This window comes from Branchiostoma floridae, chromosome 18 (genome assembly GCF_000003815.2).
Source record: "Branchiostoma floridae strain S238N-H82 chromosome 18, Bfl_VNyyK, whole genome shotgun sequence".
NCBI classification, from domain to species: domain Eukaryota; kingdom Metazoa; phylum Chordata; class Leptocardii; order Amphioxiformes; family Branchiostomatidae; genus Branchiostoma; species Branchiostoma floridae.
In genome coordinates, this window is record NC_049996.1 from 17,503,445 (window position 1) to 17,515,301 (window position 11,857).

The 11,857-nt window shown below is 42.8% G+C and overlaps 2 protein-coding genes across 2 annotated transcripts; one reads left to right on the forward strand and one right to left on the reverse strand.

Moving 5' to 3' along the window:
• The first annotated feature begins 105 nt into the window (after positions 1-105).
• On the forward strand, positions 106-3,069 carry LOC118405522 (serine/threonine-protein kinase 17B-like). The gene is made up of 6 exons (XM_035805025.1): positions 106-120; positions 265-433; positions 1,043-1,118; positions 1,906-2,055; positions 2,581-2,689; positions 3,055-3,069. The coding sequence occupies exons 1-6, from the start codon at positions 106-108 to the stop codon at positions 3,067-3,069; spliced, it is 534 nt and encodes a 177-aa protein (XP_035660918.1).
• A 5,921-nt stretch (positions 3,070-8,990) lies between these two features.
• LOC118405523 (zinc finger protein 431-like) lies at positions 8,991-11,806 on the reverse strand. Its single transcript, XM_035805026.1, has one exon. It carries the CDS (start codon positions 11,804-11,806, stop codon positions 9,800-9,802), a length of 2,007 nt encoding a protein of 668 aa, XP_035660919.1. The 3' UTR covers positions 8,991-9,799.
• Positions 11,807-11,857: the final 51 nt, after the last annotated feature.

Genomic DNA, 11,857 nt, shown 5'->3' on the forward strand with positions numbered 1-11,857 from the left:
GAGAGGGAGGACGAGAGGGAGGAGGGGAGGGAGGGAGAGAGTAGTTTAGGGAGGGAGGGAGGCACACCTTAGACTGCTCGGCCATCTTGACTCCGTTGCTTAACAATGGCGTTTGGAATGGCCTTTAGAAGGGCTAGGTTAGATTGACCTACCAAACCATCCATCTAAAGGAACCAGGGCATCTATCAGCTCATAGCTGGTACTATGCAATGGCAAAAAAAGAAGATTTACAAAATCTAAGATTTCCCACACCTGTTCCCCCAGGCGCTGCACTATCTGCACACCCAGAAGATCGTCCACCTGGACGTGAAACCCGATAACCTGCTACTGGAGAGCAGGAGGAGGCTGGACGTGCGGCTCACCGACTTCGGCTGCGCCAGAACCTTCCCCAGCAAGACTCTGGGGGAACTGCAGAGCACACCTGAGTTTGTGGGTACGTATAGGTAGGGAGGGGTTACCATGGTAACCAGGTAAGGGTCATGTCAGGACGGGAGGGGAGGGACGTGAGGCTCACCGACTGGGGGAGTTGCAGAGCACACCTGAGTTTGTGGGTATGTAGGGACGTCTGTCTTGGAATTGTATTGTACAGATTTGATGCTTTTTGTTTCATGCTGAGCTAGATTTGCCTTGGGGTGTTAGATTGTTATAACGGTTACAGTGTTAGGCCTAGAACCCAGAGGTCCAGGGTTCAAATCGGAGGTCCCGTGTTTGAGGAGATCCACACCTCGAGCACATCAAAGAACCCACCACACTTATCAAAAAGAGTAGGGGGTCCTTCCCGGTGTGATCGAAATGGTTAGACGTCACAGATAACATCGGATTCCGTTATGTTTCATCAGTGACACTGAAGAGATCTTGGAGAGCAGGTGTTCATATCCTAACTATGAATTGATATGCAAAAGAAAGACAGACAATTTCTAGTAGTCGAGTAGGAAACATTTAGGTAAGACAGTTAAGACAATGTCGATGGAGACAAGATAGATAATGAGTTACAGTTCCTCTCCTTACCTCTCTGCCTGCCTGTGCCCCCCTCCCACTGCAGCTCCTGAGGTGGTGAACTATGAGACGGCTGGTCCGGCTGCTGACATCTGGAGCGTGGGGGTCATCGCCTTCCTGTGGTGAGGGGAACTCTCTTAGTCTTACTCTCATGAACTCTGAACTATGGTGAACCTTAAACTTTGAAGTCTGAACTTGTGAGGGGAACTCTCTTACTCTCCTGAACTGTGAACTATGGTGAACCTTACACTTTGAACTATAAACTTGTGAGGCGAAACTCACTTACTCTCACAAACTCTGATCTACATGTATGTTGATCTTAAACTCTGAACTTATGAGGGGAAACTCTTATACTCTCTGAACTCTGAACTATGGTGAACTTCTAACTTTGAACTATGGTGAACTGCAAACTTTGAACTATTGAACTATGAGCTTGTGAGGGGAACTCTCTTATCTCTGACACACACAGTCTAAACTCTGCTAGAATTCAAGCTAGTTTGTGTGTGCCCACAGCCTGAGCTCAACTACTCGTTCCTAGGTGTTGTTGTAGTACCAACAGTTCTCTCTAGGGGGCACTGCAACATGACACATAATATAGCCTGTGCCGAAACCTCCGTTTGTTTCCCCACAGCCTGCTGAGTGCCCACTCACTGGTCCTGGGTGCTGTAACAGTTGTAGTACCAACAGTTCTGCCTAGGGGGCGCTGCAACATGACACAATATAACCAAGGAGGTTTTACATACATCTTATATAAAATCTCCTTGATATATCTTGTGCTGAAAGCTCAGTTTGTTCCCAACAGCCTGAGGGCCCACTCCCCATTCTTTGGTGCTGTAACAGTTGTAGTACCAACAGTTCTGCCTAGGAGGCACTGCAACAGGACACACAACCTTTTTTGTTTCCCCACAGCCTAAGTGCCCACTCGCCGTTCCTGGGCGTCGGAGACCACCAGACCATCATGAAGGTGTCAAAGGGTCGCTATGACATCAGCCGCGCCTTCAACAACGCTACTCCGTACTGTCGGCAGTTCGTACAGGACTGTCTTGTGCTGTCACCAAGGTGAGCTGTCAATCCTGAAGTCTGAACACTGAAGCCTTTCAATCAGGGTATTGACACCTGCTAGTCATTCTGACACCTGTAAATTATAACTGTTGTGCTGGCACCTATCAATCATAGTTAAGATGGCTGCCAATCATTCATTATAGTACTGGCAGCTGGCAGTCATAGCATTGATAGAGGCAGTGACTGCAGACTGTTTGCGTTCCATAGTCTGACCCCCTGAAATGCTAGTGGTTTGTCCCTAACCATTTCTTTGCACAGTGGCCACAGGCCATCTGCGATCCACAGTGTGCCACCCCCCCCCCCCAAAAAAAAACTCTAGTAGTATGTCCCTAACCTTTTCTCCCTCGCGCAGTGACCACAGGCTGTCTGCATTCCAGTGTGTCCCCCCAAACTCTAGTGGTATGAACCCTTACTCTTTTTTCTCGCGCAGTGACCGTAGGCCGTCTGCAATCTGTACAGTAGCCCTACTTCCCCTGAAACTCTAGTGGTATGTCCCTAACTGTCTGTTTTTTTCTCTCGCAGTGACCGTAGGCCGTCTGCGTTCTACCTGCTCAACCACGATTGGCTGATCAACACTCCGGAGCGGAGAAAACACCGTCAGGCCGCCGTCTTCCCATCCGCCAAACTGAAGGTTTGTTTGTTTGTTTGTTTGTTTGTTTGTTTGTTTGTTTATTAGGAATCTCCATTAGTTCAATACATAAAACTATTCTTCCTGGAGTCCTCTACATGCAAACCAATAAAATACAACACAATAAATTACACATAAACATGCAATGTCAATCAATGACTTACTGACAGATTAGACTTATGTCGGGTGTCGCTCCTCCCATGCCACCCGAACCAATAATTAGCTTTAATCAATAACATTATTGATCCTATTATTTCATTCATTGATGGCCTGAGTAATCATATGTTGGGTTTTCTAGAGGTCAGAGGTCATGCATTTTTTTTTACAGAAGTCTATCAAAATTTTACCACCATGACATAATTGGACAGGTTTTATGTTTATGAGTCTTTGTCCAACTCCAAATTTTTTCTTTAAACACAGGCGTACGCAGAGGACTACCGACAGAGGCGGGCGGCGCTCACCACCAAGGAAAAGATTGAGATCAGACCCTACAAACACCGGCCAGAGACCTTCCACAGACTACACCACAGATAGCTGGGGCAGAAAAAACACCGGCCAGAGACCTTCCACAGACTACATCACAGATAGCTGGGGCAGAAAAACGCCGGCTAGAGACCTTCCACAGACTACACCACAGATAGCTGGGGCAGAACAAACGCCGGCCAGAGACCTTCCACAGACTACACCACAGATAGCTGGGGCAGAAAAACGCCGGCTAGAGACCTTCCACAGTCCAAAACACAGATAGCTGGGGCAGAACAAACACCAGTCAGAGACCTTCCCAACACTGGCCAGAGATCACAGACAGCTGGGGCAGAAATCCTATAGCACTGTGGTGCCCAAGTATTCATGCAAATTTTCGGAATTTGTACAAATTTTACGGAATTTATACAAAATTTAAGGCATACGTACGGACTCCGTAAATCATACAATCCACTGCTAAGAAACATATTGGCCACATTTTGCGGAATTCAAATGATCCAACACTAGGATACATGCTAGTTTTCAGGATACACACAACCCATACTGCTATCTATGAATATGAATTCTGCAAAATCAATATGAATTCCTAAAATTTGTATGAATATTCAGGCACCGGTAGCCTTTATATCCTCACCTGTTGCCTTAAACTATACAGAGACATACAGCAAAAAGGGAGTAAATTACATATCTAGTAAAAATGTTCTCTTAACACTGGACTGTTCCATTTCACTGCCACCAGAGGGGTGTTTTATAAGGAAGAACAAGCTGGTCGGTTTCCATAGTTACGATCATCTAGGATGTCTGATTTCGATGTTTTGTAAATTTTGTACATTCTTTGCAGTTTCCAGAGATTGCTGGCAGGAGTGATCATGACTTGACGTGTTGTTTATTTATTTCTTTATTTATTTATTTATTTGTCATCTAAAGTTGGTAGAGCGTAGATGATCTTATGTACAGGTTTACATGGAACTTAGCTTGACCTATGTTTATTTAAGTGTGGATCAGATCTCTGCACAGGGTTCACACCTGTATGTACACATGTGTCACACCTCTATCTGCACACCTGTGTGTGTCACATGTACACCTGTGTGACTGTCACACCTGTATCAAAACTGTATATCACATGTACACCTGTGTCACCTGAAGACACATACAATCCCAAGAAGTTGTTTGAATTTGCAGATGACACAACAATTTGTACAGTTAAGGCAAAAGTAACAGAAACCAAGTTTTAAACTTTTTGTGTGGACAGCTGCCGTCATATTGGTGGAGTAGCTAGATCCAAGATGGCCACCAGTATTTGGGGACAAACAGAAAATTTGAGGATACTTAAGTTAAGAAACAAAGTTTCTTATCACATAGTCTTGAAGACTGGCAACTCAAACACAAAGGTGTTGAGATGAATGCAGGTGGACAATGTGGAACATCTTGAGTACCTGTATGTTGGCTTGGTATACAATGTAAATCTTTAAAAAGCACTTATAATATATGGTGGAAACTGAGTTACATTATGGCCAGTCCTGTTGGATCTTACTAAAAGAATGACTACACTTCAAGCCTCCTAGTACAGTAGCACCCTTGCCCTGTGCAGAGATCTACCAGTCTTCCCCTGCTTGTTAATTATTGCAACTATTCTCCTGGAAGTGAGAAAATGCTGCTACGTTACTGTTATGGTATTAGGCTGGGTTATGGCATACCAAGTGACAGTATTTTTACAATGGTCTTTCTTTTGAAAATGATTCTTTGGATTGTTCCATTTGCAAGCTTAGGGGGCGGGGGCAGAAGGAGCCCCAAAACTTGTTTGTTCCTAATTATCTAAAAGTTGTATCAACTCAGTCTATATTAGTTCTATATAATCTCCTAAAAATCTATTCCCTCAATTTCATGTGTCTGTTACTTCTAAGCTTACAAATGGAATATTGTAAGGATCTAAAAAAATCATATATTTTGCTGACTAGATTTTCTATGACATTGTTAAGACAATGGATCGTGTAAGGCCAGACCAATTCATTTCCTTGGTTCTTTGTCATTCTATTATAACAGAAACTTGGGAGGAGAAAAACTGTGAATCTTTGCATACAGACTCATGTTGGTTGCCACATTTCTTTTCTTTAAATAATTATATTTCAGAACCAAGGAATAGAATTGGTGAGGCCAGAAATTGGCATGGAATTTTCTGACAAAAATGGGAATTGGGCAAGGCAAGGAGAAGGCATGTGTGTGCGAAACTGCAAATGTGGCGTGTTCTGAGATTAAAGCCAGGCTTTATGACAATACCAACTGCGTAATGTTCATGACGCTGTGCTTACATAACAAATAATATACTAACCTGAGTTCCAACCACCCTACTCTCAAGCCAGGCTTGCCATTTTTATTCATGAATGGACAGTTGAAAAGTCATTGCTTCCAGTTCATTCATATCATAGTATGCCTTCTCAAATCTTCTATGTTGCTCTAGTAATTTTCTGCAAAAGTTCCCCAAACCAAGAAATTCAATCATGGAGGCCTTGGTGGTGCTTATTTACACCTGCAGTTCCTTTACTTGTAGCTATGAGGCGCTTTTTGATGATTACTACTAGTACCCCTTGTGTGTGGAAAGTTGTAAAATACTAATGTTTAGAGCACAAAAACAAATGTTTTCATGTATCAATTCTGTTTCTAACATTGTGTAATTCTCTATTTCTCAAGTTTCAACGTTTGATCATAATTTACAACGTAGTAAACAGTAATGAAGAAACCTGGTTTAGAATGAAACTAGAAGTTGTGGCATTGTATTTTGGGATGTAAATAAAAGTACATAGGAGTTTGGTATGGTAGCCATGGTAATGCTGGAGCTGGAAATGCTGATTTTGTGAGACTGATTCGAAGAGAGGAACAACTTGTTAGACGTGGATTCTGTGATTATGAAGAAGAAAATCAAACATTTAAGTCTTGGTCTTATACTATGGCTCCTGGGTTGTTTTTTTTTTCTTTTTCCAGAAACTGTCTAAAGTTAATTACGTTATCTATAGCAAGACTTCAGGGGTAACATGTTCAGGGGATGACTTAGGCATTTCATTTAGCTCTTCTGCTCTGTAGAAGCTAAATCTGTAAATGCATTTTTAGTTCAAGAAGAAAGTTCAATGGGTACTGTGGGGACGGGGGGGTCCCATTCTTATTCATTAGTTACAAGTGTGTTGGGTTCTTCAACATGTTTGAGGGGTGATGCTCATGAAACTCCATGTCCCTTCAGAAGACTCAACATTTGTCCAAAAAGAGTTGGGTCCTTTCATACTCATACTGATGGATCAAATAAAGGAGGATAAAAAAACTCCTTGATCAAATAAATCTGTGGACGTGGACGGGTATGCATTTTTAAATGTTTAGTTTAAAACCTGGTGTGTTACGTCATAAGGCAAAACAAACTACCTTTTTTCCTACTTACTTACTTACTTATCCTCTTCGTCCCTGGTGAGACATAAGGCTATGACCTTCTTCCTCCAACTGGGTCGGTCCTGTGCTGCTGTCTGTGCTGACTGCCAGGAGAGGCCCATGGACACCAGGTCATCTGACACTGATATAAATGACATATAAGACTCAATGATGAATCCACCAACCTCTGCCCACTGGGTCCACGACACTTGGCCCATACAATCAGCACCAGGGTTATCAGATTCAGAGTGCAAATACTCATCAAAGCCGACCTCTGACCATCCTCAGCCACAAGTTCAACTTCAAGTTTGTCTGAAAAGCGAAGACTGACATACAAGGTAGCTAACTTGACAGGAGTACGGCTCGAAAGTCCCGTGCTTTTCCCGAAAAACGCGGAAAATCTTCACAATGTCCTTCATCTTAGATGGAGAAACGCAGATAATATTAAAAGAGTGAAAGGTCAAAGTTGAGAGATCGTCTGCCTGAATCATCGCATCGTGTAGCAGTATGTCAGTTACACTCAGATTGTTCGGTAGTTATAATCTATAAGATTCAAATGTTTTGCTGTACAGAAACGTGCTAAAAGACCATTGACTGCACCGCATGTGGAAGGTTCAACAGAAGCTACTAATAGAGTTGATTCTTATGCGATTTTGTATAAAATTGCATTTATGCCAAATCTCGCTAGGAGACAAACAGCCTGTTAACATACACCCAAATGATCATTTGGGACAATGATCTAACTGTCCAAACTCTCAGTCAAGCGCCACTTAACTAGTCTCAGACTTGGGATGTGCTACACTCAAAAATAGAAGAGCAGCCAACAAACTTACAATTCTCCAGAAATCTAGACAAAGTCTCCTAGCCCTGCCGGTTGACTCCTATCAAGGAGGTTGAAACCTTTCAACCTCCTTGCTCCTATTTGCAGCTCAACCCAAGGCAATCTCGACGTAACCAACGAAACTCATATAAACTCATTAAGACCAATAAAGATTGTCTCAAATACTCGTATTTCCCAAGAACCACTGCCTACTGGAATAGTCTACCATATTCAACAACCCTTCAAACAGACCCCGTTAAGTTCAAGGAAGAGGTGTTACAACACCTGAGGAACGGCCAATAAGACAGCAGTACTGCGCACTGGGTGGATTGCCCCAACATCACAAGGGGTGTTACCCAGTAACCATACAAGAACAAGAACAAGGACATGATTTGTACAATATATAACTGAAACAATGTGCAAACTGACAGCGTTTACGGCGTTTTGATATGTTTGACAATACCTACAAAGAATCCTACAAATCGTGGGATTCCCAGAACTTCTCGTCTTAGCATTCTGTGACCAAGGTCGACGGAGTTGTTAATTGACCGAAACCGAAACTAGAGGGTAAGTCCCTATAATCTAATCCAGTGTTGGAAAAAAGTTTAGCAATTTCTATAACACTTCTCGTCGTCCGATCGATTTTCATGCTGTGACGCCGGACAAAAGTAGCCTCCTTCACCGGCCACTCTGCGGGCATTGGCGTAAGTTGTGTGTGACGGCGATTATTCATAACCGGGAAGGTTCTGATGCCGGGAAAGGAATATAAAACTAGTTCACCTTTATCCGGTAACCTATCACCGTTGTTTTTCAAAGCAGGATATTTAGGTACATCAAGCCGATGGGTAGTAGTTTTAGACTGCAATATACTGAAAATATTGCAATTTGAAACCAACGTCCGTCAGTGTGATATCTCCGACGACCTTGTTTTTAAAAGCAACGGATATAGGTTACCCAACGGATAAAAGTGAACTAGCTTTATATGCGTGTAGCTTCATTCTCGGCATTAGAACATTCCCGGTTGAAAATCGCCGAAAAACAAAACAAAGACATCTCATGTCTTGGTTGGCGGATTTATTATGAAGAAACACATAATACGTTATAAGATTAAAACAAAACAAAAACTGTCTAAGAAAATAGAAGAAAGCTTCAGAAGAAGGAAATATAAAAGAATAAAAAAAATTAAAAAGTTAAAGTTTGCCCATGCATCTACAGACGCGTAGGGTGGCGCCCATCCCCACTTCGAAGCCCTTGGGCCACACATGTGCAAGTCACTACAGCAGGGGGCTGGCCCGCTGGTAATGATGTGTGTTTAACTTCCATACTCTTCCTCATTAGTGCTGAGTGGCAGAGAAAGCAGCATGTAGCATTTTTAGAGTCTTTGGTATGACTCGGCCGGGGATCGAACTCACGACCTACCGAATGCAAGGCGAACACTCTACCCACTAGGCCATTGCACCGGTAAAAATATTAAAAAAATATAAAACCGGTAAAATATAAAAAAATCATTAAAAAAAAAATCATTAAAAAAATTTTTTTTTAAATCGTTATAACTATATCATAGAAAATTTGAAAAAGTGTAAAAGTGTTAAAAGTACTAGTTTGATATCAACTTTATATGTTACGTATACATGTACATGTAGGGCAACTTACGGAAGACGTTGTACATTTCAATAACGTTAACTTTTCTACACTCCATCCTTCCAACCTACACACCTCTTAGAACATCTATAGCTATAAGTTAAATGTATCTAACAAACTTAAAGGTTTTCATACTACAGTCGATAATAATGGCATCAACTAATAGTAAATATTATTGATATTATAGTTAATATCATCAGTACTACAGTTAAGATGGAGCCAGCTATCAAACTGAATGTCTTAAATGGATCACAAAAGAACCTACAAGCGGTATAGAATAAAAAGAAGAAAAACAAATTTGCGGAAGTACATTTGCAAGTATGGTTATAGAAATATGCAAAAGACAACGAGTCGTTAAAATAGAGTAAAAACTGCTTCAACGATCTCAGGTCGCTGAAGATTCTTGTCTATTTGCACACGTCTCTAATCCTTTGCACACGTCCCCAATAATTCCCGAAACGTTCCGTCGTAAAACTACGTTTTAACGTCCTGTTTTGAGGGCACCCACGAATATAGGGTTTCAGAATGACAATTTCGAAGCAATCTGAAAGTTAGAGGTCATCATATTTCTGAGTAAAATGTCCTCCAAAATGCATTCATTAGAAGCAACTCACAAACTTTCGTCCGTCATCTGCGTCTCTTCGACGCATTGATAATTGTTCCTTTCCTAATAGTAATGGCATGGCTGAAATATTCCTTTTGACAAGACAAGGAATGCGATCCAAGTTTAGTTTGTTTCTTGACTTTTCTTCAGGCACTTACACACTGCTTTTGTCTTCGGCATGTCTGGCCTTGTGCCTCCTCAAGTGTGCGATCTGCGCTGCGGAGTAGTCGCACTGGTCACACTTGTGGGGTTTCGTGTGTGTGGCCGTGTGCTGAGCTAAGGTACTCTTCGTTCCTGTCTTAAACCCGCAGACATCGCACATGTAAGGCTTCTCACCGGTGTGCTTTGCCATGTGTTTCGCTAAACTCCCTTTATTAGTTGTGAAATAGTCGCACTCCTCACATTGGTAAGGCTTCTCCCCGGTGTGTTTAGTCATGTGGTCTCTCAAAGAGGATATTTGTGCCGCAGCGTATTCGCAAATTTCACATTTGTAAGGTTTTTCACCAGTGTGTGTGGTCATGTGCCGCTTTAAATGGCTCCTGTCCGTAGCAGAATAATCACAAAGTTCACATTTGTGCGGTTTCTCGCCGGTATGGTTAGCCATGTGCTTCTTTAGGTCTGGTTTTCGCGCTGCAGAATATTCACATAATTCACAGTGGAAGGGTTTCTCTCCTGTGTGGTTGGCCATGTGGAGTTTCAGATAAGACATGCCTACAGTAGAATAATCACAAATCTCACATTTGTATGGCTTCTCGCCAGTGTGAGTGTCCATGTGAGTTTTTAAAGTTGCCTTTAAAGCACTTGAATAGTCACAGAACTGGCACTTATATGGTCTCTCACCAGTGTGTGTGTTCATGTGCTTTTTCAAAAACATCTTTCGATGGGTGGCAAAAGGACACATTTCACACTTGTAAGGTTTATCCCCAGTGTGGGTAGCCATGTGGAACTTCAGATGCTTTTTTTCTACCGCAGAATAGTCGCACAGCGTGCACTTGTGCGGCTTGTTTTTTGTGTGTTTAGCCATGATGTGGTTTCTCAGGTTAACATTTTGTGTTGCTGAATAATCACAGAACGTGCACTGGTAAGGTCTGTCACTGCCATGGACTGCTCTAACATGGCTGAAAAGACCGTCTTTCCTCGCTGCGGAGAAGTCACAGTGACCACATTTGTAAGGTCTCTCACCGGTGTGCACAGCCCGGATGTGCTTTTTCAATGTAGCCGTCTGTGATGCCGAGTAGTCACACTGTTGGCACTTGAACGGTTTCTCTCCAGTGTGGGTCCTGATGTGTTGCGTCATTGCAGGTTTATTTATCGTTTCATACTCGCAGTGCGGGCAGCTGTGTTTCTTCCGCTCTTTTTTAACCTTAATTTTAGGTTGTGTGTGTTTCAACATGTGTATCTTTAAAGCTCCCCTTTGAATTGCGGAATAGTCACAGACCTGGCACTTGTACGGTTTGTCGGCACTGTGTGTGAGAACGTGACTTTTCAAATTCTGCTTTTGATGAGTCGCAAAAGAACAAAACTCACACTTGTAAGGTTTCTCCCCAGTGTGGGTGGCCATGTGGAACTTCAATCTCTTTTTCTCAACCGCAGAATAGTCGCACAGCGTGCACTTGTGCGGCCTGGTGTTGGTGTGTTTAGCCATGACGTGGTTCTTAAGTTGAGCATTCTCTGCTGCCGAATAATCACAGTAAGTGCACTTATATGGTCTCTCACCGCTGTGCACTGCTCTAACGTGGCTGAAAAGACCGTCTTTCCTCGCTGCTGAGAAATCACAGTGGCCGCAGTGATAAGGTCTCTCACCGGAGTGCACCGCCATGTGGCGTTTTAGTCGCACGTTTTGTGAAGTGGAATAGTCGCACTGGTCACACTGGTACGTTCTGTGGGACCTCATGTGTCTCCTCATCATCTGCTTGTGCTCCGTTTCATACTCACAATGACGACAGCTGAGAGTCCTCCGCTCCTTTTCACTTTCACCATCTCCACTCTCACTTTCAGCTTCTCCACTTTCGCTTTCAGCTTCTTCACTTTCACTTTCTCCACTTTCAGCTTCTCCACTTTCACTTTCAGCTTCTCCACTTTCACTTTCAACTCCGTTGTCAGTTTCTGCCCAGCTGAACTCCTCTGCCGACTCTTGATGCTCATCTTCAGTCGATTCCATCATCTAAGGGTGGAATAACATTGTCAATAGGCTAGTTCATGGTTCGACGTG

What these genes read in the sequence shown, in the direction of transcription:
- LOC118405523 (XM_035805026.1), bottom strand. Translation starts at nt 11,806, where the DNA reads ATGGAATCGACTGAAGATGAGCATCAAGAGTCGGCAGAGGAGTTCAGC.
- LOC118405522 (XM_035805025.1), top strand. An exon ending in GAGCACACCTGAGTTTGTGG is followed by an intron (nt 434 to 1,042) that starts GTACGTATAGGT and finishes CTCCCACTGCAG; the next exon opens with CTCCTGAGGTGGTGAACTAT. An exon ending in GGGGTCATCGCCTTCCTGTG is followed by an intron (nt 1,119 to 1,905) that starts GTGAGGGGAACT and finishes GTTTCCCCACAG; the next exon opens with CCTAAGTGCCCACTCGCCGT.